At 39.7% G+C, this 27,104-nt stretch overlaps 4 protein-coding genes across 4 annotated transcripts; 3 read left to right on the forward strand and 1 right to left on the reverse strand.

The window, feature by feature from the left end:
• Nucleotides 1-4,301: 4,301 nt before the first annotated feature.
• LOC112192377 (leucine-rich repeat receptor protein kinase HPCA1) lies at nucleotides 4,302-7,726 on the forward strand. The gene is made up of 14 exons (XM_024332075.2): nucleotides 4,302-4,817; nucleotides 5,089-5,212; nucleotides 5,355-5,426; nucleotides 5,571-5,645; nucleotides 5,783-5,854; nucleotides 5,960-6,121; nucleotides 6,231-6,305; nucleotides 6,381-6,452; nucleotides 6,548-6,619; nucleotides 6,700-6,768; nucleotides 6,864-6,938; nucleotides 7,045-7,116; nucleotides 7,202-7,336; nucleotides 7,438-7,726. Exons 1-14 carry the CDS (start codon nucleotides 4,733-4,735, stop codon nucleotides 7,493-7,495), a joined length of 1,218 nt encoding a protein of 405 aa, XP_024187843.1. The 5' UTR covers nucleotides 4,302-4,732; the 3' UTR covers nucleotides 7,496-7,726.
• Nucleotides 7,727-9,493: 1,767 nt separating this feature from the next.
• LOC112192375 (leucine-rich repeat receptor protein kinase HPCA1) lies at nucleotides 9,494-15,627 on the forward strand. The gene is made up of 19 exons (XM_024332073.2): nucleotides 9,494-10,152; nucleotides 10,461-10,584; nucleotides 10,677-10,748; nucleotides 10,954-11,028; nucleotides 11,135-11,206; nucleotides 11,297-11,458; nucleotides 11,569-11,643; nucleotides 11,811-11,882; nucleotides 11,969-12,040; nucleotides 12,133-12,201; nucleotides 12,286-12,360; nucleotides 12,480-12,551; nucleotides 12,634-12,768; nucleotides 12,860-13,320; nucleotides 13,408-13,557; nucleotides 13,674-13,813; nucleotides 13,912-14,131; nucleotides 14,391-14,626; nucleotides 14,888-15,627. The coding sequence occupies exons 1-19, from the start codon at nucleotides 10,083-10,085 to the stop codon at nucleotides 15,398-15,400; spliced, it is 2,865 nt and encodes a 954-aa protein (XP_024187841.1). The 5' UTR covers nucleotides 9,494-10,082; the 3' UTR covers nucleotides 15,401-15,627.
• Nucleotides 15,628-16,667: 1,040 nt separating this feature from the next.
• On the forward strand, nucleotides 16,668-22,199 carry LOC112193219 (probable galacturonosyltransferase 7). Its single transcript, XM_024333291.2, has 10 exons — nucleotides 16,668-17,191; nucleotides 17,388-17,419; nucleotides 17,513-17,557; nucleotides 17,668-17,727; nucleotides 19,132-19,213; nucleotides 19,300-19,349; nucleotides 19,486-19,787; nucleotides 20,115-20,469; nucleotides 20,561-21,076; nucleotides 21,311-22,199. Exons 1-10 carry the CDS (start codon nucleotides 17,074-17,076, stop codon nucleotides 21,587-21,589), a joined length of 1,839 nt encoding a protein of 612 aa, XP_024189059.1. The 5' UTR covers nucleotides 16,668-17,073; the 3' UTR covers nucleotides 21,590-22,199.
• Nucleotides 22,200-22,464: 265 nt separating this feature from the next.
• On the reverse strand, nucleotides 22,465-26,161 carry LOC112191704 (protein SCARECROW). The gene is made up of 2 exons (XM_024331107.2): nucleotides 23,436-26,161; nucleotides 22,465-23,009 (listed from the first exon to the last, which is right to left on the reverse strand). The coding sequence occupies exons 1-2, from the start codon at nucleotides 25,349-25,351 to the stop codon at nucleotides 22,550-22,552; spliced, it is 2,376 nt and encodes a 791-aa protein (XP_024186875.1). The 5' UTR covers nucleotides 25,352-26,161; the 3' UTR covers nucleotides 22,465-22,549.
• Between the last annotated feature and the right edge of the window lie 943 nt (nucleotides 26,162-27,104).

Here is a 27,104-nt window from a genome sequence, read left to right on the forward strand (position 1 = left end):
ATTATTTTGTAGAAATAAGTGGAATTGCGGAAACGAGAGAAAATGGTGTGAGATTGGAGCAAATTGGAGTTTCCGACAAAAGGACGAAATAGTCAATGCGGGTCAACACGGTCAACGCCATCAAGGAAGCGGAATCCAAAACCACAATATATATTGCGTGCGGTGGTGCCGTAGAATTGTAAAAATCGAAGATAGAAGAAGAAATGCAATTTAATTAATTAAGATAATTAATCAGACGATTAATTGCTTAATTAATTAGTAAGGCACTAGCAGCCAACTTAATTAAACTTAATCAATGTTTAATTAAGAATGGCTAGTGTGAGAAACACGTGCAGCAGCCTTGGTTTCTTTCTTCTTTTGTATTGGACCACACAAACCATGACACGTGGCTGCTCCCTTCCTTGCTTTTACACACATCAGCCTTATTATCTTCCCCTGACGCAAAAGCATAGCCAGCACCTCATATATATATATATATAGACGACCATTTGGGAGAAGAGAACCCTAGAGCGCCGCACAGACCAAAATAGAGGCAGCCCCTTTGGGCTGCTCTCTCTCCTCTCCTCTCCTCCATTTTTCCTCTTTTCTTTAGTTTTATTTTAGGGATTTCAAGGAATTTCTCACACAAGCTTCAAGGATTCATCAAAAGCTACAAGATTCAAGCTTTAGGTATTTGTGGGAGTTGTAATTCAAGGGAAGTCATATTAGCTCCCTAGCTAATTGTGGCTACCTTTGTGTTCTCCTACACTTCTATAATCTTTTCTCTTTGAATTTTGTATATTTGATGTTCATATTTATGGGTTGTGAGTAATTTTCTTGTTGGGTTTTAGGGTTGTGTCCCTAACCCAAAATTTTGTGTAAAAGATGTTTAATTTAATATAATGATGTAATTTTCATATGATGGATGCTTATATCTATTTTTGTTGGGTTAAAATGCATGTCTAGAAGCCTAGTCAACTCTAGGGTGTGTATTTTGAGCATGTCTAGGATGGAATTAGGGGCTTGACTCCCTCTAATTCCTAAGCTAGAAACCTTCAATTTCGTATTCGAGGGGTTATAAGCATGGTGATTTACACTCGTTGCGTGATTGCACGGGCGGGTCGCTTAGTAGTCTAATTCCTCGATCTCTACACCTCTTGATGTGAATTAGTGACCATTGAACCGGCTCTAATTCATGCCAAGTGAGTCCCTACGGCCCTTGAACCGGAGTAGGAATACCATGAAAGGGAATTTCGGTCCTTGAGCCTTGAACCGCCTTGGATACGACTACCGCCAAAATAGGAAATATGCATCTATATTAGATTAGCTTCCGACACATAGAATTTGGGTGAAGGAACCTCCCTAGCACCCAACATTCCATTTATATTGTTTATACTTTTATTAATTTCTTTATGTTTTTATTAATTGCTTTTCATTTCATTACATTTTGTTAATTTAAAATCCTCTATCCAAAATATTGAACTTCGACTCATTTGTACATATCCACCACTAGGCTCTTAGTTTTTATTAGGCTTTGGTGAAAATCAAAGCCGAGCATTGCTAAGGCTTGGTGCCTTAGATTAATTTTTTTATTTATTTTCTTTTTCTTTTCTTTGTTTGCTAAGTGTCTTTATTTCCGATTACCCAAGGATTGTGGGTTAGCCACTAATCTCCGTGGTACGATAAACTTTGGGCATAATATTTCCCTATCTTGACAATGATACGTACGCTTGCGTAAATGTGTATCCAAGTCAGATATCACTAAGGCCTTTGATACCATCTCTTGGGATTTTCTTCTTCGTGTTCTTGAGGCCTTTGGATTTCATCAAAAGTTTGTTCTTTGGGTACGAGCTCTTCTTTCTTCTGCTAAGCTCTCTCTTCTAATTAATGGCAGACAAGTGGGTTATTTTTCTTGTGGTAGAGGTGTGAGGCAAGGTGATCCTCTGTCTCCCTTACTTTTCTGTATCGCTGAGGATGTTCTTAGCCGGGGTTTATCTACATTAGTGGCTTCTGGTCAACTGCAGCTTATATCTTCGCCACGTGATACTCGAGCTCCTTCTCATGTTTTATTTGCGGACGACGTAATTATTTTTTGTCGGGCCACTTCACGCAATCTTACGTTTCTTATGAATTTCTTTTCTGAATATGGTAGTGCTTCTGGGCAAATTATCAACAAAGCAAAGTCTCATGTTTTTATTAGTAAGCACATCTATCATCATCGTCACTCTATTGCCACCTCGTTGGCTATTCCTATTGGTTCAACACCCTTTACATACCTGGGAGTCCCTATTTTTCATGGGTGTCCGAGGGCAATTTATTTCCAACCAATTGTTGACAAAATTCGTCTGCGAGTCTCAAGTTGGATGGGCTCATATTTGTCTATGGCTGGTCGTCTCCAATTAATTAAATCAGTGATTTATAGCATGCTTGTGTATAGTTTTCAAGTGTATGAATGGCCAATATCTTTACTTCGGCGTCTGGAGGTCTGGTGTAGGAACTTTCTTTGGTCTGGTTCTATTGAGAAAAGATGTATTCCTTTGGTAGCATGGCGATCTTGTTGTGCTCCAATGAATGAAGGTGGGCTGGGCCTAAAACAACTAGTGCTTCTTAATTGGTCTCTTCTTTTGAAGCGAGGTTGGGAGATTTTTTCTACAAGGACAGAGGGTTGTTCTTTTATTCGTGATCGCTTTTGGCGTAATGGTAATGTTCGTCGTTCTTATTCTCCTTCATCCATTTGGCTGGGTGTGAAGAAATTTTGACCTGTTATACAAGAAAATGCAAGATGGCTAATAGGATCTGGGGATATTTCTTTTTGGCAAGATAATTTTATAGGTCGGCCTCTTGTTGATTTTTTCAGATCTCATAGTGGTATGGCTGATAACCTCTCAGGTTCTGTAGCTAATTTTATTGTAGACAGATCATGGGTTTTTCCTCCATTGCTCCAGCTTCATTTCCCTGCTTTGTGTGAGCTGGTCAGCCAAGTTCCCATTGCTTTGGACCCATCCACGACAGACACTTTGGTATGGTCCTCTTCCTCATCTGGCGAGCTTACTGCAAAAGTTGCTTTTCACTTTTTGCGCCAGCCTTCTCCTTCAGTTGATTGGGGAAGGTGTATATGGTCGAAATTTATTTTGCCAAGAATGTCGCTGTTGACTTGGAAGGTTCTTCGTGGTCGAGTACTTTGTGACAATTTTATGCAAAAAAGAGGTATTGCCTTAGCTTCTAGATGTGTACTATGTCGGAAGGATTGTGAATCTTTGAGTCACATTTTTAGAAGTTATCCTTTTGCTGAAACCATTTGGAGCTGCATGATAGCAAAGTTTGAGCTTGCTGCTCCCCCATTGTCTTTATATGACATGCTTCAGTTGGGATTGACTAATGGTCGCAGCCCTCAATTAAAGGAATTATGGGTAGCATGCTTCACTTCAGTGCTTTGGTTCCTTTGGCATGCTAGAAACAAGGCCAAATATGACAATAGATTTATTACTGTAGTGGGGGTGTGCAGGCTAGTCTTTGGACATATTCAATCTGCTAGTCGTATTGCTTTAGGCCACATGCACAATTCAATTCAAGATCTCCGAATTTTGAAATGTTTTGGTGTGACATGTTGTCCGCGTCATGCTCCACGAACAATAGAGGTGAATTGGCATCCTCCTTTTTTGGGGTGGATCAAGATCAACTCAGATGGAGCTTGGAAGCATGATTCGGCGCGTGGCGGGTATGGTACGGTTTTTCGGGATTACAGAGGTCATGTTCTTGGTGCTTTTGCTTCTAATTTTGACATCCCAAGCTCGGTTGCAGCAGAGGTTATGGCGGTAATCAAAGCGATTGTACTAGCTTGGGTGAGGGATTGGAAACATGTATGGCTGGAAGTTGATTCTTCTCTTATTCTTGACTTTCTTCGGTCTCCTTCTTTGGTACCTTGGCAGCTTCGGGTTCAATGGAATAATTGTTTGTTTCGCATTTCTCAAATGAATTTTCATTCATCTCATATATTTCGCGAAGGGAATCATGTTGCTGATGCCTTAGCAAACTATGGTACGTCTTCTACTGACTTTGTGTGGTGGGATACAACTCCTAGTTTCATTGCTTCAAATTGTAATGAAGACCGTTTGGGTATTCCGAAGTATAGAGTTCGTTAGATTGTTTTTCTTTGTGGTTTTCTGTTGGTATGGAGGTGTTGGTAGTCCCCCTCCATTGTAACTTCTCTTTTTCTCTAATAGATTTTTTGGGGTGTTATGGACTCCTCCCTCACCCTGCTTCAACCCAAAACAAAAAAAAAAACCCCACCACTTTACACTTGGGTTTCAATGGAACTTATGTTGACTCGTTGATGCCGAAATTGGCACCAACAAGACGCACGACATATTAGCAAGGATGGAGGCCACTACAGAGGAACAGTTTGTATTCTCAGAATTCGATCAAGTTTTCGTTTCATTGATTTGTAGTTTCCCTCCCTAAAGTAATTATGTGAAACTCAATGTTACGATGTAGCCAGCTTTTGTTTTTAGTTTCTACTTGTACGTACATATTCAATATACATGCTTTTGTATTATCTCCTTGGCCATTTGGGTTGTGCGGGCGGGCGATGGAAACCTCAAAGTTACACAGTTTACTTTGTTAATATCAAATTGACTATCTGCAATTCTTACAATAATTCTTTATCAAGAAATGGCTGTAGTATATATAGGAATGCACATCATGCATGTCAAGGGCTGCAGTTGCTGAGTGCTTTTGACTTGTATCAGATACCATGGCAACCATGAGGTTGCTGCTCTTTTTTGCTCTATATTCTGCAGGCATTCATGTGATCTCCTCGCTTACGGACCCCAATGACGGTATAGTCTTCAAGTCTTCACATGTCAATGCTTATTCTATACTCTTCACCTAATTAATGGGAAATTTGAGTTTTGTAGTTTGTGCTTTTGGACTACGTTATATGTCTAAACTAGGAAATGATCTTGCCATATCATGTGAATCATCCTTTCTCATATTGTCAATGTAATCTTGGTATAATTCAAAATAGTATTGAAGCTTTAGCTGAACTTTGATTGTAAAATGAACATGCTACACATAAATTAAGATGTTGATTTATGTCTGCCAATCCAGCTTCTGTTCTCCATGCCTTGAAAGTGTCCTGGAAAAACACGCCACCGAGCTGGGATAATTCTTCTGATCCCTGTGGTTTTCCATGGGAAGGAGTCAGCTGCAGCGGTGCAAGGGTGACTGAATTGTCAGTTCTATTAACTGTTCAACCTTTCAAATTGGCATGGATATGACTGACATACGTACTCTGGTATTTAAGGACTATAATCGATGTTTCTTTCTTGAGCACATTTTTGAATTGCTCCTCTTCGATCTGCTTTTTTGTGCAGGGGATTATCAACCATGGGCCTCATAGGGGAACTCAGTAGCTACATTGAGGGACTCACTGAACTAAACTCCTTGTGAGTACGATTGTAGTAGTCCAATTTTTACCAGCATTATGCTTGCCAGTTGAACAATATGACTTATTAGTCTGTAAGCATTTTGATATCACTTGATCTTGCATGAGATTTATTTATTGTAGCTGAGACTTTAATACTGTGCAGGGACCTGTCATTCAACCCTGGACTCCAAGGTCCTCTTCCTCCACAGTTAGGGGATCTCCCAAAGTTAAATATCCTGTAAGAACAAGTAGGCAAATTAAAGCCATTTTGATACATATTTTCTGCCTTTTTGAACTTTGTACATGCAGTGCAACATATATCAACATATATCTTTTAATGCTGAAAGAGTATACATGACTCGTGTGTTATTTTAGGATCCTAGCTGGCTGCAGCTTCAGTGGCAACATTCCAGATGAGTTGGGAAATCTTGAACAGCTAGCGTTCTTGTAAGAATTGGAATGTTACTCATACTGTTAATGCATAAACCAATTCTGAGAGTTTTTCCCAACTTTATGTAAAGTTGTAAACATTTGGTTCTTCTCCTCTATCAGGGCTCTGAATACAAATTACTTCACTGGTAGCATACCTCCTTCTTTAGGTAAGCTCTCCAACCTCTACTGGCTTGATGTGGCAGACAATCAACTGAGCGGACCTCTACCAATTTCGACATCCACTTCTCCAGGCTTAGACCTCTTGTTAAACGCTAAACATTTGTTAGTACTTCTCCATTTCCGAACAGCTTTATGACAAATGAAAATGATTTAGTTGCGATCTGCTACTGCTTTGCATAAACATTATTAACTTGGTTTTATGAACATGCAGCCATTTGAACAAGAACCAGCTTTCAGGTTCTATTCCACTTGAGCTTTTCAGCTCGGAGATGATATTGATACATGCGTAAGCTGATCCCTTAACATTATCACTGATGTCATGTGTTCTGTAGCTTTTATCATCTAATACTTGTTATTCTAGGTTACTTGACGAAAACAATTTTACTGGGAGTATTCCAATGACATTAGGACTTGTTAAAACTCTTGAGATGGTGTAAGTAAACTCCACATTGATTTTAACTTGTTCCCTTTTTATTATCAGTTTCTTGACAAATTACTGGACTCACTATCTTTTTTTGTCTTTAACAGTCGGCTTAATAGAAATGCTCTGACCGGAAGTGTCCCCTCAAACCTTAACAACCTTACTAATATCAATGAACTGTAAGTATCGACTTCTTAAGGATGCTCATTGTTCTTTTGAATCATAATCTTACATTATAAGGTATTGTTTTCTCTTTCAGAAATTTGGCCAACAACAAATTGGCAGGCCCCTTGCCTGACTTGACTGGAATGAATTCTCTCAATTATGTGTACGTAGATGCAATGTAGCAGTCATTTTCGGTTTCAGTTTTCCTCAAACATGTTCTAACATTTTACTGATACATCTCACTGATATAATTTTCAGAGACCTAAGTAACAACTCATTTGACCCATCTGAAGCTCCACTTTGGTTCTCAACCTTACCCACACTCACCACTCTGTAAGTCCTTCGTAGGCAATGCCTTTGTATCTTTTTATTTTTATTTTTTGAAGGACAATGCCTTCCAGAGTTATGGAATTTGGACTTGCTCATATGAATTTTTCAGGGTTATGGAATTTGGATCACTTCAAGGGCCTGTGCCAGAGAAGCTTTTCAGCCTTCCAGAATTACAGCAAGTGTAAGTTCCAAGGAAGCAATGCATCAAATTTTGATATTAGCTTTAGGAAATTGGTCATTCATTCATCTTTTCCTAACTCTGACAGGAAACTGAAATACAATACGTTTAATGGTACATTAAACATGGGCGATAGCATCAGTCTACAACTGGAGCTTGTGGATCTCCAGAACAATCAGATTTCCCAGCTCACTATAGAAGAAGAATACAAAGATGCATTGATGTAAGACAGTTCATCACGGGCCTTGACCTTAATTTCTTGGAGACATTTTGTAAATATTTCACCTGATCAATACTCTTTGTTGTCACTTTTACATATTGCAGACTTAAAGGGAACCCGATATGCTCCGGTAGTCTATCAAACACTACTTGGTGTCAGTAAAAATGAAAATGAGAGCAGGTGCAAGATTTGGAATAAAGAGGGTGCTGCAACATCTTCTATAGGATTTTCTAAACCTCCTCATGAGCTGTGCAACTACATTGAAATTATAAGCCAATCTTGTAAATGGGGAATTATTTAATTCTTTCTCTTCAAATAAAGCCTTCTATTCTATGGATTCAAAAATTTGTCTCATCTAACTTGAATGAAATTTTAGAAAGATTCTGGAAACCTATGAAAGTTTATGGATGAACTTAAGCTCCTGATCTCCCATTTGTTTTTTAAATTTCTGAACTGATTTTGTTCATTCTGCCTTGACAAATAAAGTTCTTGCATGAATACCTCATGTCCAGTGCTTAACTTTGAAACATTAAAACCAGCCAAGCTAATATCTATTGCATTTATGGACTAGTAGCAGAAAACCTTTCGTAGCCCGAAAGCTCTTAAGGCAGCTTGCTTATCCATCCTTTTAAGGCTCTAAAGGTTACTTTTGTTCCCCCAACAGTAACAAAGCCTAAAAAATGGGAACATGGAGTTCGGATAGCTAGTAATCGTAAATCAGCATGCTGCGGTGCATAAGTACCCGAGCGGTACACACCGCCAGTCCGCCACTCGTCACACCCCCGGAACGTTATGTGGTTTCTCTTGTTTCCAAGGAACCTAAGATGTTGGCCTTCTCGATCGCTAAATGTTAAGGAGAAAATGAACTAGACTGTTGTTATCATGATTGCTCTTAATCCAGGTGTGACAGCTATTGGCTTTGGGATAGAGGAGCTTGTTGACATAAATTGAAGTAGATAATTGTCTTAACAACTGTTCGTCTAGTACGACATCAGTTAGAAGACAGTCACGCACTCATATCTGGTATTTGTTAAGAAGTCAGTTATTTTAGGGTATTGGAGTTGCTGTCTGAGGCTGAGCCACATGATAAAGAAACTAGAACTCTGGGTCCTTCGTTCTCCGATCCTTTTCTCCTCTAGTACTCTTTCTTCCTTTTGGGTGACCAAATCATGTGGATTGAAGCTTAATGAACAGGACAGTACAATATCAACCAAAAAGAAAATTATAATCGAGCACAAATTAATTAAGCTAACGAATTTGCCACCACGTTTTTTGGTATTAAATAAGAAAACAAGTTTTATGAAACATTTACGTGGTTTGCATGCAGCCTCAAAAGTCATAAGGCACGGGTCTACCTCCCCCAAATAACAATCCACTGCTCACCCATAATCGGAAATGAGAACCATTTGAACTAAACTGGCCGGCCGGCCATGATTTTCCAATTAATTTTTGTATTTAGTTTGTTAATTGGACGTTGGTCCCTTGTCACAGGAAGTTAACAAAAAAAAAAGACATTTTCCTTTGTGTGAGCTACGCAGTACTAGGACGTTGGTCCCTTGTCACAGGAAGTTGACAAAAAAAAAAAAAGACATTTTCCTTTGTGTGAGCTACGCAGTAGTAGGACACGGTTGAGACTAGTCAACCCTAGACAACCTCGTGCACTATTGATTTTCTTAAACAAAAAGTCACCGTTTTTTACTTTTTTAGAATTGGTCTCTGCTCCTAGAACCCTAATTTTCTTTTTCTTTTTTAATTGGAAGACATTTTTGAATAGGATTCTTCCTTTTGGAAATGGTTACATTCATCAATGTGAACATTTGCTTGGGTCGTACGTAAGAAAAGATGGAAAAGGACGCCACATTTAGGAAAAGGCCCTCTCAGTCTCTACTAGAGGGAGGCATTGCATTTAGTAACAGAGACATTGGATCGTGTCATTATCCACTTCCTCACGAAAATAATAATAATGAAGAACCCCAAAATCATCCATCAAGTCATGGTTGGGAGAAATGGTCCAGACCCAGAAGCTTGAATTTGATGTCAATCTTATGGGGGGACCCTCCTCCACCTAAAGCCAACTGTGACCATTGAATGGCTTTTGTTTATGGTGCAAGTTGTATAAGAAGGGCTTGTTTAATGGGTCGTGCTAGTTTGGACGCATTGCGAGTGCTTGGGTTTTGGCCGCAGTGAGAATATTGGAGAGTCGTTGCTGTAGAGGTTTGGAGTTTCTGTTTTGTCTTATTGGGTTGCGCGGGCGGGCGGAGGAACCGGTAAAACATCGCTTTGTTGTTTGGGGAGGGGGAATAATGATGACTGCGGTTGGTATTAGTGCTTAAAAGTTTGGCTTCTAAGACAAGTATTAATCATTTAAAAGAAGCACAAAAGGGCCAATCCAAAGCTTTTTGCTTTTTCTTGCTTCTATCTTTCTGTCTCAGCGTGCCTGAAGGTTTATTCTTACACAGGGTTGAAAACCCAACTCACCAAAGAGGCCTCCTTTTCTCAGAAACAAGCAAGTTTGGTCATTTAGTGGGGGCTTGCAAATGTACACATTGATGGGGGTTGGTAAAGTGGAAGACTTGAGTCGTTTATTTTGTTGAGTGCTTTTGACATCTGGGTGTTTTCTAGAAATGGGGTTTTGACAGAAGCTTCTTGATAGCTGATCAGCCGTCCAGATACCTAAAGTTTACATCTTTACTAGATTTTGCTTGCTCCATTGAAGGAACAAAAAAAAGATTTTGCTTGCTCCATCACCATGGCAACCGTGAGGTTGCTGCTGTTTCTGGCTTTGTGCTCTGGGATTCAAGTGGTGTTCTCCGATGACGGTATGGTCTGGTTTATCATTGTTTGTTCTGCATATTTTCATGTTAGTGGGAATTTGGGGTTGGTATAGTTTGTAATGTTGCTAACTAGGGGAGATTCTGTTTTAAACGTTGACTTTTGCAAACTGGATTATCATTGTTTGTTGTTCATATCTTCATGTTTCTGCTTCCGAATTAGTTATTAGTTCATTTAATGCTGATTGCTCTTAAAAGTTTTGGCAAAACATTGATTTTAATATGAAGATCTTAGACATGTGCATATACTTTTATTTTTTAAAACTAGCCGATTGATTTTATAAGCGTGTGTACAGCAGCTGCTGGGCTTCAATCCTTCAAGGCCGTCTGGCGAAATTATCCACCCAGCTGGGACCGGTCAAGTGATTACTGTGGGTGGGAAGGAATCACCTGCAATCAGGAATCCAGTGTGACTGCAATGTGAGTGTTGTTCTATCTTTATGTTTTGATGCAATGGTCACTTTGTTGAACAAATTAGTAAATATCACCTGTTCTGCCTTTATTGTGTGCAGGAGATTATCAGGCATGGGCCTGGTAGGGGATCTTAGTGGCGACATTGGGGCATTTACTGAATTAACATCCTTGTGAGTATCAAAAGAGTACCTGCATTATGTTTCCAGCACATAATGAATTGAACCACTGCAACCCAATCAATATCCAAGCATATGCACAAAACATGTTTCTTTTGCAATATCAGTTAATCTTGATGTTTCTAGATCTTGATTTGCATCGCATCCTTTATCATTTTTTTCTTTTTTAATAGAAATCTGAAACATGTTAACAATGCAGGGACCTTTCATTCAACCCTGGACTTACTGGTCCTCTCTCTCCACAATTAGGGCAGCTGCAAAAGTTAAATATTCTGTAAGAACACATAAGCAAGCAATTTTCATTTGGTCTTCCACCTTTGAATTTGAATATGAAATGAAAATTTTGTCGAATAAGTATACATGACTCTTTTATCTTTTAGGATCCTAGCTGGCTGCAAATTCACTGGCAGTATTCCAGATGAATTGGGAAATCTTGGAGAGCTAACCTTCTTGTAAGAATTGGAACGATAATCATACTGTTAGTACATAAACCAAAATGAGTATCCTTTTCTCAACTTAATAAAATCTTTGGTGCTTCTTAGGGCTCTGAATACAAACAATTTGACCGGTAAAATACCTGCTTCTTTGGGTAAACTCTCCAAACTCTACTGGCTGGACCTTGCAGAAAATCAGTTGACTGGACCTATCCCAGTTTCATCTGCGACATCCCCAGGCTTGGACCAACTAGTGAAAGCTAAACATTTGTGAGTATCTTTCCTGTTCCCTACTCTTTCTCCATTGTGATTTAGTATATTTTAATTGGAATTATGCCACACATATTGCTTAAACTTTAAATTGATTTATGAACACGCAGCCATTTCAACAAGAACCAGCTTTCAGGTTCAATTCCAGCCACACTATTCAGCGCTGAGATGGTCCTGATACATGTGTAAGTTGATTCCATGATCCAATCTATCATTTTCTGTTCTGTATATTCATCTATTTGCATCTATTCAGCATTGAGATGGTCCTGATACACATGTAAGTTGATTCCATGATCCAATAATATTTTCAGTATTTTTATTCATCTAATTGCCTTTCATTCTTCAATTGCAGGTTGTTTGATGGAAACAAATTAAGTGGGACTATTCCATCAACAATAGGACAAGTTCAGACTCTTGAGGCTCTGTGAGTAAAAACACCTGATTTCTCTTCCATATATAAGTATCTGCTTCATGACAATTGTTGGACTTAAAAATTCTTATATGCAACAGTCGGCTTGATAGAAATGCTCTGACGGGACCAGTCCCAAAAAGTATTAACAACCTTACAAATGTCAATGAATTGTAAGTATAAATTTTGTAATGCTCTGATGTTCTCTTACCACAGTTTTAATTATGACTAATCAGTTTTTACATGACTTTATATTCTCTTCCAGAAATTTGGCCCTTAACAATTTGACAGGCCCTCTGCCCGACTTGACTGGAATGAACTCCCTCAATTATTTGTGAGTAGATGGTGTAAAGCTGTCATTTCTAGTTTCAGTTTTCTGACAAGATGTACTGATACCTCATGATGGTTTACTTTTCAGAGACCTTAGTAACAACTCATTTGATCCATCAGAAGCACCAAGTTGGTTCTCAGCTTTACCCGTACTCACCACTCTGTAAGTCCATAGCGGGTCGCATAAAACTGTCTCTGTGTCTCTTAACTAGTCTTAAAGAAGGCAAGTCTGAAAATGATAGTGGAAATTTTGTTAAAATTCTCTAATTTTATGGCACCCAGGGTTGTAGAATATGGACCACTTCAAGGTACTGTGCCAGAGAAGCTTTTCAGCCTACAAGATCTACAGCAAGTGTAAGTCAATATATAAATAAATATTACTGTAGTTTTATTGTCATTTTAGGAAAATGTCCACTCATGTTTCTCTATTTTACAGGAAACTGAAAAATAATGCATTTAACGACACACTGAACTTGGGTGATAGTATCGGTGCACAACTAAATGTTGTTGATCTGCAGAACAATGATATTTCCCAAGTCACTATAGGTTATGAGTACAAAAATTCATTAATGTAAGTCAGTTCATGGGTGTTATCCTGATTCTTCTATGATTTATATATTCACCAGGCCATCCCTCTTATTTGTCACTTTCCCATATTGCAGACTTGTAGGGAACCCTGTGTGCAACACAACCACTGGTCTCCCTTATTGTCAGATTCCGCAAACTACAGTATATTCTACCACCATTAGTTGTGGAAACGCTAAATGCCCCGAGGATCAGAAGCTCAGCCCTCAGAGTTGTCAGTGTGCATATCCGTTTGAAGGAACACTGTACTTTAGAGCACCCACTTTCAGGGATTTATCAGATGCAAATAAGTTTCACTCCCTAGAAATGAGCCTGTGGTCGAAACTTGGCCTCAATCCTGGTTCAGTTGCTCTTGAGAACCCTTTCTTCAACATTGATGACTATCTTCAAATACAGTTGGCACTCTTTCCATCTATGGGAACCTATTTTAATAGGTCAGAGATTCTGAGGATTGGTTTTGATCTGAGCAATCAAACTTACAAGCCGCCTGCGGAGTTTGGTCCCTATATTTTTATTCCAGCTCCTTATACTTTCCGGGGTAATTTGAATCATATTTTTACTACATATATATGTTTGGGTCATTAGAGGATTAAGTGAACTGACTAGAGAATCCAACTTGTTTCAGCCGCGCATAAGAAATCTGTAAGCACTGGTGTTGTCATTGGGATAGCAATTGGTTGTACCTTTCTGGTTTTGGGCTTAGTGGGAGTCGGAATATATGCCATTCGGCAAAAAAAACGTGCAGAAAGAGCCATTGGATTAAGCAGACCATTTGGTCAGTCATTGTTCTTGATAATAATTGGCTGGACTGAAATTCTGGCATCAGTATGTTTCAAAGGTACAATATTAGTATTATGTTGGCTGATATCATTACGCTTCTGTATCTTTCAGCTTCTTGGGCACCCAGCGGAAAAGATAGTGGGGGTGCACCACAGTTAAAGGGAGCAAGATGGTTTTCTTATGAGGAGCTTAAGAAGTGCACCAATAATTTCTCTGACAATAATGAGATAGGATCCGGCGGCTACGGCAAGGTAAATATTCAAATATTCTATTGACATCTATAAAATTCTGCTTCAGGTTGCTGATGTAGGACTTACCTTTTTTTTCCTTTTTGGTTGGTTATCTATAGGTTTACAGGGGCATGTTTGCTGATGGACTAGTTGTGGCAATCAAAAGAGCTCAGCAAGGATCAATGCAGGGTGGTCTTGAGTTCAAGACTGAAATTGAATTGCTCTCACGAGTTCATCACAAAAATCTTGTCGGTCTTGTCGGGTTTTGTTTTGAACAAGGAGAACAGATGCTGGTTTACGAATATATGCCCAATGGAACACTTAGGGAAAGCTTGTCAGGTCAGTTCTAGGTTTCTAATATATGCCTGGAGATAACTTGTTGACAATGGAAGACAGAAAGCAATCATCACTTTGTTTAGTTTCCAGCTAGTTCACCCGTGTTTCTTTATGAGCTAATTTATACATATGTATATTTACAAGTAGTACATCCACCAAGGCCAATAAAAGCATGATTCCCTAGTGATAGTATAGACTATAGAAAATAGACAAATACCTTTATATCATGTAGTGATGGACTTTGTGCAAATATGAGCTGTAGGGAGATCTGGCATTCATCTCGACTGGAAGCGAAGACTCCGCATCACTCTTGGCTCAGCAAGAGGACTAGCATATCTACATGAGCTTGCAAACCCTCCTATAATCCATAGAGATATTAAAACCACCAATATTCTATTGGATGAACATTTAACGGCAAAGGTTGCAGATTTTGGCTTGTCCAAGCTGGTTTCTGACAGTGCAAAAGGACATGTTTCAACTCAGGTCAAAGGCACACTGGTAGGTTTTACAGTAGCATTTCTTATTATATCAATTATGACTGGTAAACACCAAGTTGGAAGCTTTCATTCACATACAGATGATAAAAGTGTAATATGCTTTCTCCACTTCACTCCAAACAATTTTTTTCTTTTTTTCTTTTTACTCTATTGTTTCTCCATTATATTCATTTGAATTGCTAAATTTACGATAAGCCTCAAGTAAGCCAGAGCCGGGTAACACATCCCTGAGTTCTTATTGCAAGCTGCTACTTGTTTGCAGGGATATCTGGATCCTGAATACTACATGACTCAACAGTTAACTGAGAAGAGTGATGTATACAGTTTCGGAGTGGTTATGCTTGAATTGATAACTGCAAAGCAACCGATTGAGAAGGGAAAATACATTGTCCGCGAGGTACGCATGATAATGAACAAGGATGATGAAGAGTACTATGGGTTGGGGGAGTTAATAGATCGAAACATTAGAAACTCAGGACCCCTTATAGGTTTTGCGAGGTTCTTGGAGTTGGCCATGCAATGCGTTGAAGAATCAGCTGCAGATCGTCCAACAATGAGTGATCTTGTCAAGGCTGTTGAAACCATTCTACAGAATGATGGGATGAATACAAACTCAACATCAGCCTCTTCATCTGCCACTGACTTTAATTCTTCAAAAAGTGCTCCTAAACATCCATACAACGACGGTTTGCCAAAGAAGGATGTGACTGACACTAATAGCGCCTTTGAATACAGTGGCGGATACACCGTTTCTGCGAAAGTAGAACCGAAATAGCAATCGGTGCAGCACAGTTCCTCATAATTTCATCTTTTCTAATTGCCCCTTCTGTATCCATACATGTATTTTTTGATATTTTCTGTATCCATATATATAGGAAAAGAATATATGTAGCCTCTACATTTGAACTGTCAAATAGGTATGTAATACTACTACTTTTGCAATGTTTGAGAGTGCCTCAAAAGTTTTAGTAAGACCTGAAAGATGGCATCACATTTTTACTATGTTTTAGTAAGACCAGAAACAGATTTTCCATTTCTTTCTACTTTGAGTACCGTTAACCCCTCCAGGAAGAAAAGCCAAGTGCCGTTAAGCATACTCATGTTCTTATTCTTTTTATGGGATTAGAAAGAAAAGAGCAGCATTCCCCTTATGGGGAATTGTGAGCTATTAAATGTGTCTCAAACTCACTCAATGATTATTCGGACATTTATAATTGATTTTAATGATAACCGACAATCCTTCGTTCTTAAATTCACATGTACTACTAATTAACTATTATATGAATGCATATATCCAATGTTCCGTACTATTGACCTTCGTATATGACAAATCATTTTCGTCATAATAATAAAAACTGAATTACCATTACACTACGGCTTTGCATGAATTTAAATTTGAAAGGTACGTCCAGCTAAACTTATTTCTTTGTCTCTTAACTGTATCCTGAAACCACCTCTGTTTTACTAAAATGAAATACACAAAAATATCCCTCACTAACCCCTGCATGAATCATGATTTTGGTTGGGCGTACTGGTTACGTGACACGTCTTCCTTATCTAAAATTCTCTCATTTTGACATTGCTTTCTCAAAAACAAAAACATTTTCATTTTATGTCTTTTCCCTCTAGTTACCATCTCATTAATATATTGTAGGTAAGCTCCCACTACATATATAGGGTTTTAATGATAGAAGACCATCTCATTTATTATGAAAATAACAGAATGATAGAGACTGGTTTATCATTTAAGAGTTCCATGAAAATAAAAATTCAGAATTTTATTTCTGGCGGGCATCCTGGAGGAACCCTAAAATAGAAAAAGTATCACCAAAAATATACAAAAAAATTAAATTAAAAAGGAAAAGAAAAAAAAAATAAAAAAGGTTGAGCGTAAGTCACTAGTGACAAACTGACAACCTCCCAGATGTGATGTGGATCTGACTCAAAAACTTTAAAAAATAATAATAATAAACTAACAACAGAAAAAAAAAAAAAAAAAAGAGAGAGAGAGAGAGGGGGCAATAATTACTGACCTTTAACCAGAGGCGATGGTGAGAATAAAAAGAGTATGTGAAGCTCTGCCCCAACCTTTTTCTACAGAATCCACACTTTGTGTCAATTTAGGGAATGCCGTATGCCCGAGGCTGATTTGAATCGCAGTGACACAGACTCTCAGATAGACAAAGCGAAAGAAGAGAGCTGCTTAATCCTACTGGAAGAATCTGAATGATACGTGCCGGAGAAGAACCACACCTTTTACGGCGTGTCGGTTTTTGATTCCACGGCCAAGAGTGGCTCGCCGCATTTGAGAACCCGAAGAAGAAGAAGAAGCTAGAGACGAAGGAGAAGCGGAAATTGCGGAGGATTGCGGTTGGAATCGTCGCCGTGGATGGTGAAATTTACGGTGGTATGATATCGGATTAGGAGGCGAGAGCGAGAGAGAGAGAGATGGCGTACGCCGGAAAGAAGAGATGGAGAGGTTTGGTGGTAGGAGTCTTAGGCCTCGTTTTGCTTTCTATGCTCGTTCCTCTTCTCTTCCTTCTCGGTATTCACAATGGCTTTCAAGGTGAGTGAAGCACCTTGCTCGGTTCACTCTCACTTAGATCTGTTTTCTTCTGTTTGTATCAGATCTGATTCGAAATCGATTTTGTGACTCTACTTCTGGATCTCTCTCTCTCTCTCTCTCTCTCTCTCTCTCTCTCTCTCTCTCTCTCTCTCTCTCATTTGTGTTACCTTTTGCTTTTTGTGTTTGCAATGTGCAGGATATGGTTCGGAGCAGCCTAATTCGCCTACGGTAAGGACTTAGTTTCTGGTTTGTTTTGGTTAGGATTTGATTTCTGATTCCCGCATTGTTTGTGTTGATCTTTATTTGTTTTTATGTTTCCAGCATACTACACCAATCATCATCAATACCAATTCTAATCAAGCCGAGGTATCATACTAGCCGTCTGTTTTTGGTTCAATTATCTTAGGGATACACACACATTGCTTGTATGATTGTTGTTTTGTGTCAGAGATGAAAGATACTTTGATTTCTTGCAGGAGGATCATGTAAAGCGTGTAGAGAATCTTGTGAAACAGCTTGCACCACCAATTTTTCAGGTTTGTTTTGTATTGCTCTTATGGTCATAGGTTTGCCTTTATCGTCGAGTTGTTGGTGGTACTGCTATTTGCATTTGGTTGGTATTACGTTTAATGATCACAATGCTCTACTAGTTATGGGAAATAAGCTTGTAGTTGAGTCATCGAGTAGATTCTAGATAACATTTACTGATATGTGTTTCTTTTCATTGATAAAAGTAGACAGATTTTTGTGTTAAATTTCTGTAGCATGTTCTTAAGTTGGCCTCGTGCACGAGAAACTATTTCCAGGAATTTGTTAATCCGCTTCAGATTAGTAAGGCGGGATAAGTGAAGGGCATTTATGCATATTGTTTATTTTTGGCTGTACGCGCCTGCACCTGTGGTATTCTTCAACTTTCTCATCTACCATGGTCTTTGAGTTAGGATAGTCCTCAAGTTCTAAACCATGGCGCATTACAACTATAATACAAATTAAGCTCTGAAACATCTGTGTGTCGCTATGAATTTATCATGGTAACAGGTCCTATAGAATTGGCAGGTTTTTATTGTGTGTTTTATACTTTTAGGTATTCGCTGCCTTTAACATAATTAATCAACCAATGGTTGCTGGGTCTAGTGACCTCTCATCCCTTAACAAATGGTGGGGGTTAAGTGTCAAGGTTCAGTTCAAGATGATGCATGGATTGTGCTCCTGTCATTTTTATGCTGAATGAAAAGCAGTGAAGGATTGTTGGACATAGTGTAAACAAAATATGAAAGCTACCTAATTCTCTGACACATCTACTATAATGACTTTAAGGAAAATGTAATGGTCCTGTTGCTTTTCTACATATCGGTTTGATGTCTGAAATGCTGCATATATTGTTGATGTGTGAAATGCATTCATCTATAAGTTCAATGTTGCCATTTAATCTGTATTTAAAGAAAATAATTGAAGTTTTGTGGTGACTGTTGTATCTTTTATATTATCACACAAGTTCAAGAGTTCTCCCTTTGATTCCAAACCTAAATTTCTCCATTTCTGATTTTTTTAAGTTTAACTGCTCTTTCCCTTCTGCCATGGTTGCTTCCATATTAAAGCATTTGTATGTTGGGGGCACTGACGTACTGAGGTGCCAGTGGTGTGGGTTAAGTGTTGATATAGGAATCAGTTCCTTGACTTTGATCTATTCACATTTAAGGGTGATTGCAACAAATTTCTAATTATTTTTTAATTTCCAGTATATGCTGTGCCTCGAAATGTTTGAAGAGCATTTTAGCAATATTTATTCTCTACAGCATGATGGGCATTCAGTTAAAAAAAAATTTCCAGTCTAATATTTATTGTTGACATACAAGCTCAGTGATTTAAATTGACGTGATGCACGCATCTAAAGTCATGTGACCTAATTGTTTTCTCTTCCTTTTATTCCTTTTTATCAGGAAATACTAAAGAATATCTCACACAAAGCTGAAAATAAAACCAAAAATCAGGTTACCGTGCAGAACAATGAAGGAGGAAAAGGTCTGTTTATAGCTCAATATTGTCCCGTGGTCTCTTTGATTGTCACTTGATAGATATTAACTTATATTTTATTTTAATACTTACAGGGTTTCCAGCCCCGCCTCAGGACGTTCCACAATCCCCTTCTCTAAAAAATGTACAAATGAATCAATTTCCCTCTCCCTCTCTCTCTATCTCTCTCTCTCTCTCTCTCTACACACACACACTAACAATTTCTAGTTCTCACATAGTTGTCCTCTACTGTTTTGACTAATTTTAATTTTTTGTTACAGAACTCTAAAGTTGATGAAAAAGTTGAAATGATTGATTATGCCAAAGGTGGTATTGATGAAAGTGGAAAGTCATGTGAATTGAAATTTGGGAGTTACTGCCGTTGGCGGCAAGAACATAAAGAAGAAATGAAGGATTCTATGGTGAAGAGATTGAAGGATTCACTATTTGTGGCAAGAGCATATTTTCCTACCATTGCAAAACTTCCATCTCAACGCAAGTTCTCTGGTGAAATGAAACAAAACATTCAAGAGCTGGAGAAAGTTCTTAGTGAAAGTACTACAGATGCTGATCTTCCATCACAGTAAGTCATGGCAAATTTTCATATTTCCCCACTGATCATCGTCAATGATATTCATGTAATGATTCCTACTATTACACATCTATGGCTGTTGCAATCGATATTTTAAGATCTGCTGTCAGAGTTTGCATGTTTTATCCATCTGGTAAAGATAGTGCACAAAATTTCATAATTCATTTTCTGTTGTTGCTCAGTCATACGGCTGTTTGATATTTCAAATTTTTTTTTAGCAGGCTCTATACTGGTTTTCATAAATTTATTCTGATATTGGGTATTGCCAATATGTCTGACTTACCAACAAACTAAGCACAATTCCAATTGTTTTATCAGGATTGGGAAGAAGCTTGAGAGGATGCATGCTGTGATAGCTAAAGCCAAAACCTTCCCTGTGGAATGTCATAATGTTGACAAGAAGCTGAGACAAATATTTGATATGACTGCAGATGAAGCTAATTTCCACATGAAACAAAGTGTCTTCCTCTACCAACTTGCAGTCCAGACTATGCCAAAGAGTCTCCACTGCTTGTCTATGAGACTGACTGTGGAATTTTTCAGAAATCCTGTTTATGATAAGGAGTCTCTAGCGAGCAAATTCAATGATCCTGCATTGCAGCACTATGTCATACTCTCCACCAATGTACTTGCATTATCAGTTGTAATCAACTCAACTGTAATGCAAGCAAAAGTATGTTTCAGACATTCTTCCACATGTATTTGACTGCTAATTGCTTTCTTTCTGGTGATAAACACTGAATAACTAATTTGCAATGTTTCAGGAAAGTGGAAAACTGGTTTTTCATGTGCTGACGGATCAACAGAATTACTTTGCGATGAAACTATGGTTCTTTAGAAATACTTACAAAGAAGCCATAGTTCAGGTGTTAAACCTGGAGGAGCTTGACAGCCGCAAATTATACCTGTCGTTGCCTGTGGAGTTCCGTGTTTCCTTTGGCATTGGCGCTGAAGCTAGAACGGAATACTTATCTATTTTTTCTCATTCACACTATCTTCTTCCTGAGATATTCCCGAATTTGGAGAAAGTTGTGGTTTTGGATGAAGATGTTGTTGTACAGCAGGACTTGTCTACACTTTGGAGCCTTAACATGGAAGGAAAAGTTAATGCTGCTGTACAGTTCTGCTCTGTGAAGTTGAGTAATCTTATGAAGAGATTCACTGGTGAGAACAGTTTTGATAAAACCTCATGTGCTTGGATGTCTGGATTGAATGTCATTGATCTGGTTAAGTGGAGAGAACTTGATCTCACTGAAACTTACCGAAGGTTTGTAAATGAGGTGAGTATCATTGCAAGTTGTCCTAATATCTATGATCAGAGCAGTTATTCTGAGTTACCTGAGGTTTTGATGATGCTTTGCATTGAACCATATATAAAACATAGGAAAATAAACTGAAAAGGGAAACTTGTGAATGCTTGACCCCATTCTTCACTTTTATCTGTGCAATTCTGTCTAGCCTATTATTCGTGAGCCATTCAAAATTTCTGATTTGTTTGCGCATCTTAATGGCAGGTGAGCACGCAAGAGGAACTAAATGAAGCTGTTGCACTGTATGCTAGCTTGCTAACCTTCAAGGACTTGATTTATCCTCTTGATGGTGTGTGGGCTCTCTCCGGACTGGGTAATGACTATAATATAGATATGTCTGCAGTAATAAAAGCTGCGGTGCTGCACTACAACGGAAAGATGAAACCTTGGCTTGATTTAGGGATCCCAAAATATAAGGTTTTCTGGAAGAAATTTCTGAACCGAGACGATCAGTTCTTAACTGACTGCAATGTGAATTCATAGTGAGCTGATTGCCCTTGTTTACTGCTATAGATTCTCCAGAACATGGGGACTGAGAAGCACTAACCAGTCGATATCTATTCCGTGGGTGCCTAAATTTTTTTATCAGGCTTCCAAAGCATATTTGATTCTGTGGAAGCAATAGCCGCGCTGGGTTTCACAAACACATAGTTGTAATTTTTTGGTAAATAAAAGGACCTTAAAAATTTATTTTTCTTTCTGGAAGAGCAGAAGGATGGCAGCTTAAGCTTGGAGTTACCGGATTTGGGGATCGAAGGTGATTTGATGGACAACCAAGTCCCAGGGAGTTATTTGAAGAAAAATTTTGCTTAGTGGAAAAGCCGTGCAGCAAATAATTTTGTTTGTCCAATGTGATTCAAATACCATTCGTGATATAATTGACTGTCGGTTGAGAAAGCGAGTAGTCTTGTGCCTACCAGAGAAATCATTCTTCCTTTTGACTTTTGGGCTTGTATTTTATTTTTGAGCTTTTGTTTATCTTAGGTGATTTCAAATCCCTATTTTTTTCCTCTATATACTGTATCAGTTCTGTGAAACAAATCAATTCAATTTGCCTTGCCAAAATTGGGCATTGTCAATTTTCTCTTTTTCACTCATATTAGTTACAACTACTCTACAATCCCAACCTCTTCAAGGCTGTGGCAAGTATCCCTTTGTGAACCCGACTTTTTCGTCTTAATAATGCTGGTTTAAGTGAGTGATTAGTGATTACCCATTTTCGAGTCCCGACCCCTACTCCGGTCCGCTTATTAAAGAGGGTTCTGTGTTGCTACGTAAGTAATTTAGCTCTTTATCTCAACACCTAACTAATCTTAATGCCAAGCACACATGGATGAAACCCGAAACCGAATTTTCTTCCAAAAACCTCCTAATAGATGGATTTCAACTAAACAAAAATTAAAACCGGGCAACGCATTACAAATAAGACATTCAAACAGAAGCTCAGTAGTGAAGGTTGGGGTTGGTAGTAGCAAGATAAGGTGGTCTCCAAGCCGAAGCAGTCAGCAAACAAAGGTCTTTCCAACCAAGCTTAAGAGTCCCATTGTCTTCCACCAGTGTGTACCCATCAGAAGGGAACATCCCAAGCAGCAAGGTTGCCTGAGTCGCTGCATTTCCCGCCAAAGAAATCCCCCTGAACCCACTCTGCTGGAACTTCTCCCTCCAGTTATGGAACTTCACTTCTCCACTCCTCGACGGGCCTCCCACGGCTAGAACATTCCGAATCTCCCTCGACAATAGCTGCTGCTCCACGACGTGCCTCTCCTCGCTTTCTTCACCGTAGCTTGCACTCAAAGAGTCGAACAAGGCCGAGTAGTAGTGTATGGCCTCCACAAACCTCCCTAGAAATGAACCGGCGTGACTCAAGTCCTGCTCCACTACCGTCACTACTTTCGGTGCCAATCTGTAGTCAAATCAATCATATCAAATCACTGAAACTAATAGCTCCCAGCCTCCCACAATAATGTACAAAGTTCTTCTACTATGTTCAATTTGACAGCCTACTATTTGGCTATACTTTAACTCAGTAGGGTAAAACAGAAAAGGGATTGGCTACAGCTATATATATAGGCCGCAGCAAGGAAAAAGATACAGCGACTGGTTACTATAAGGAAATGAGACAAACCAAAAGTTACATTAACAACAATGGAGGCCAATCTAGCATTAACCCATGAACTAATTGTTTATTAATTAGTCAGCGCTAGCTAATTAAAGCCTTGAAACTTTAGCATGCAACAACGATCAAAAACACCAAAAAGCGCAATGCAACGCCACCCAATTTTGATGTGATTTTTCAATGTATATATATAAAATGTCAGATTGACGTTACCTCTGCAAAAGCCAGAGCGTGTTGGCGTCGGAGCCGGTGACGTCGTAAAGAGAATGCTGCAGCCAGTGGACGGCGACGGCCTCTCTCTTGCTTATGTTGAGCCGGTCAGGGTCCAAACTGCCTACCTTCTCCGCCACGGGAAAGAACTCGAACGGAAGCCCTAGCTTGTCGGCGAAGTCGGTTAAGCGTTTTCCGGTGGCTTCTAGAGCGTCCATGGAGGTTCCTAGACCGGTGAGGCGGACGTAGGGCGGCCCACCGGGCCGGGAGGCGAGAATGTGGAACAGCCCCGGCCATTGTAGGCCTTGCATTATGTCGAGATCTACTATGTGCACCCGGTCTTCTCTTTCGAATGCTTCCTGGATGGCTTGGTTGGCCGTGAAGTGGGAGAACTTGACGAACGGGCTGATTCCGTTGAAGACTTGGAAGGCGGAGACGAGCTTCTGGGAATGGGTGATGGGAGCGGCGGAGACCGGGAGGGAGGCGTAGAATCCGAGACAGGAGCTGACTAGTCTGGCTGACATGGCCTCGGAGAAGTAGGCCGCCACGCGCTGCGCGGAGGTGCCGAACGGGGTTGAGAGCTCGGAAATCTCGAGTAACATTTTGGTTGCTTCCTCAAAGTTATCTGCGGACACAGCTTCGGCGCATTGGAGGAGTAAGGTGAGCAGGTGCAGTCCCTCTTCGTCTCGCTTCTGCTGCCGCATCTCTTCTTTCTTCTCTCGCATTAGTACCGCCGGGGACGGCGTGGCTGGGGCTGTTGTAGATGGCGGTGCTGGTGCAGTGGTGGTTTGCGTAGACTCGGCGGCCGGGGATGGAGAGTTTTGTTGTTGCTGCTGCTGCTTATCTAGTGTTTGTTGCTGTGGGTGAACCACCTGGGAAATGTGGTGTTGTTGAACCTGGATGTTGCTTTCGTTACAAGTAGGGGAAGATGTAGGGTTGGGTTGTTGCTGCTGTTGTTGGGATAGGGTGTCTCCCCAGTTCAAAAACAACTCCTGGTTCATCACATGGTGACCGCTGGTGGTTGAAGACGGGAAAACAGTGACGTCATTTATGCCGGAGGAGTTGGAGTCGAGATTCAGCTGCAGCCCGGGACCTTGGTCTCTTCTTCTGTTGAAGAGTGGGATCGGAGGCGGGGGCGGCTCGGATATGGAGCGGAGGCGGTACTCGAGCAGCGAAGCGAGGTTGGGATTGCAAGGGAAGATTATCTCTCGGACGTTCTGGATGAGCTGAGGAATGGAGACGTTGGTGGAGCTGTGGATGAGGTCTTTTATGATGCCGTCGATCCAGGCCGTGGCGGAGCTGTCTTGATCCATAACGGTAGAAAGCGTGGTACTAGTATGATTGGGAGGAGACGTTCTTTCCGGTGGGAAGAGAGGGAGCCCCGAAAAGCCGCAGACGGCGGGAGGAGGAGTGGTCGCGGCGATCTGGGTATGGTGAATCGGGTGATGGAGCGACAAGGGATCGATAGGACCCCAGCTTGGAGGGGAAGAAGAAGCGGAAGCAGTTGATAAAACCCCACCACCTCCTGACGTCATGAGCGTGGTCAAATTGTTGGACGATGATGGTACTGGTAGATTGAGCATAGTGGTGGAGTAGTTGGAGACCATATTCACTTTGTCATGGGTCGGGTTTGGATTTAGCATAACGCTCCGATTACGCGAAACCCTCATATAATTATCACCGTTATTGTTGCTGCTGCCAATTCTGATTGGGTTGGTGTTGTTGGTGGGCTGCACTTCAATCTCGGAAGCCATTCTCTTCCTCACCATTTTCGACCGAACCGGGTTCTGCTGCTCGACCACGCTGCTGCCTTGGCTGTTGGAGTTCAATGGGCTGTTGTTGTTGTTGTTGTTGTTGTTATTGCTTCCATTGCCGCTGACAAGGTCGCCATTGTCACCCAGCAAAGCACAAGCAGCCATGAAGTGTTCTGGTTCTGGTTCTTGGGGAGATGATGAAAGTGCGTGCAAGGTGTTCGATGTAATGCTTCATAGATGAAGAATCAAAGAGGACGAAGAAGAGGCTTTAAGCAGAGAAGGAATGGAGCAATGTCCCAAACAGATAACGGTGTAAAGATTGAGACAGCGGCGTTGGGATTCCTTAGAGGGCTGGTCTCAAATCTCAAACCCAACACGATCTCCCAAGTCCCAAGTAGTAATCTAATCGAATCCCTCTTTCTACCTTTATTATTCTCTGTCTATCTGAATTTTATAATATAACTACGCCGAAGCTATGCCTTTTGGATGCATCCCAGCTTTAACATAACCGAGAACAAAAGGGTAAGGGAGAGAGAGAAGAGGGTTTAAGCTCGTGGTGGGGATGGTGGCGATTAGCTAAGCGTCCTTTTGTGGATGGTACAGTTATGGATTTCACTGTTATATACAGAGCGTAAGCTTCTTGGAGCTCTCTCTAGTTCGATATCTTGAAGATGGGTTTAAACCTAAGCGATGCAAACATTAGGAGCAGAGATCTGGAGTGATGGGGGTGTTTTGGAGCAAGGAGCGTCGTCAAGTGCTTGACGTTTTCATTGTGGTTTAGAGTTGGGAACGACCATTACGAAGCAAAGTGTCCCCGAGAATATATACCGCTAGTCCGCTACCATCGTTGTTGCTATAAGCACAATGAGGGGACAAAGCTTAGCCCTAGCTAAAGCTAATAGGTTAGCTGAGTTTTTAATGGTTTCAATAAATTCTATCACCTGCCGTAAACAAAACGTCCTTGACTATTGTCTCTATTTTCCCTCTAGTTTGATAGAGAGCATTGAATTTGCAGGCAACTATTGTGATCTATGGAAAGATAGGTATTGCAATTTTTGGGTATAAGTACTTATGATAGTGTGCAACCACTATGAAAACATATTAATGATTATCCTGTCAGATTGATAGGTAAATGTGATGGAGTAGAAGGGTGAAGTGAATAATGGACTAAAAATTGCAAATGCACTAATATGGGTGCAGCTCTTTGAATTTAAACTCCAGATTTTGAACAAAATAAGAAGTAAAATACAAAGCAATATTGACAGACAGCAACGATCCAAATTTAGTGTTATTGCATGACCCGGTTGCCATATTCGTAAAATATAAAAGGAATCAAATTTTTAATCTAGTTTAATCTTAACTTGAATTTTTTTCCTTTACCATCTATGCTAATTTCAAGGACATCGATAAAATTTATGCTAACATATTTACAACTGAATATTCCTTATAGCTTTTCATTGTCGTAAACATGTTTTCTTTCCATACTATTCAATAAAACTAGAATGTGAACTAATTTATATAACAATGTTGAACATCATGAATATTTTGTCAATGGTACTAACATTAGTCACATATATTTTTGCCTATAAATAAATAAATAAATATAAAAAAGACATACTCAATCCCATGCAGATCATTGAAAGTGGTTCGAATGGAAAAAATTGTTCTTCATTGATATTTTATGTGATATGATTGAGTCGAGTGATCCCATGTGTAAATAACTAATTTTACAAAACAAGCTAGTCACGATAAGTGTAGTATAACTATTATTGATGCTTAAGTAAAAAATACATCATATATGAAGTACTTAATTTACATTTTCAAGTACCAAAGTAATGTAATCGATATACTGATGCATTAACTTACTCTATATATATAGTTAACATAAATAAAGATCAACATGCATTTTCTTACTAAT

This window comes from Rosa chinensis, chromosome 3 (assembly GCF_002994745.2).
Source record: "Rosa chinensis cultivar Old Blush chromosome 3, RchiOBHm-V2, whole genome shotgun sequence".
Lineage (NCBI taxonomy): Eukaryota > Viridiplantae > Streptophyta > Magnoliopsida > Rosales > Rosaceae > Rosa > Rosa chinensis.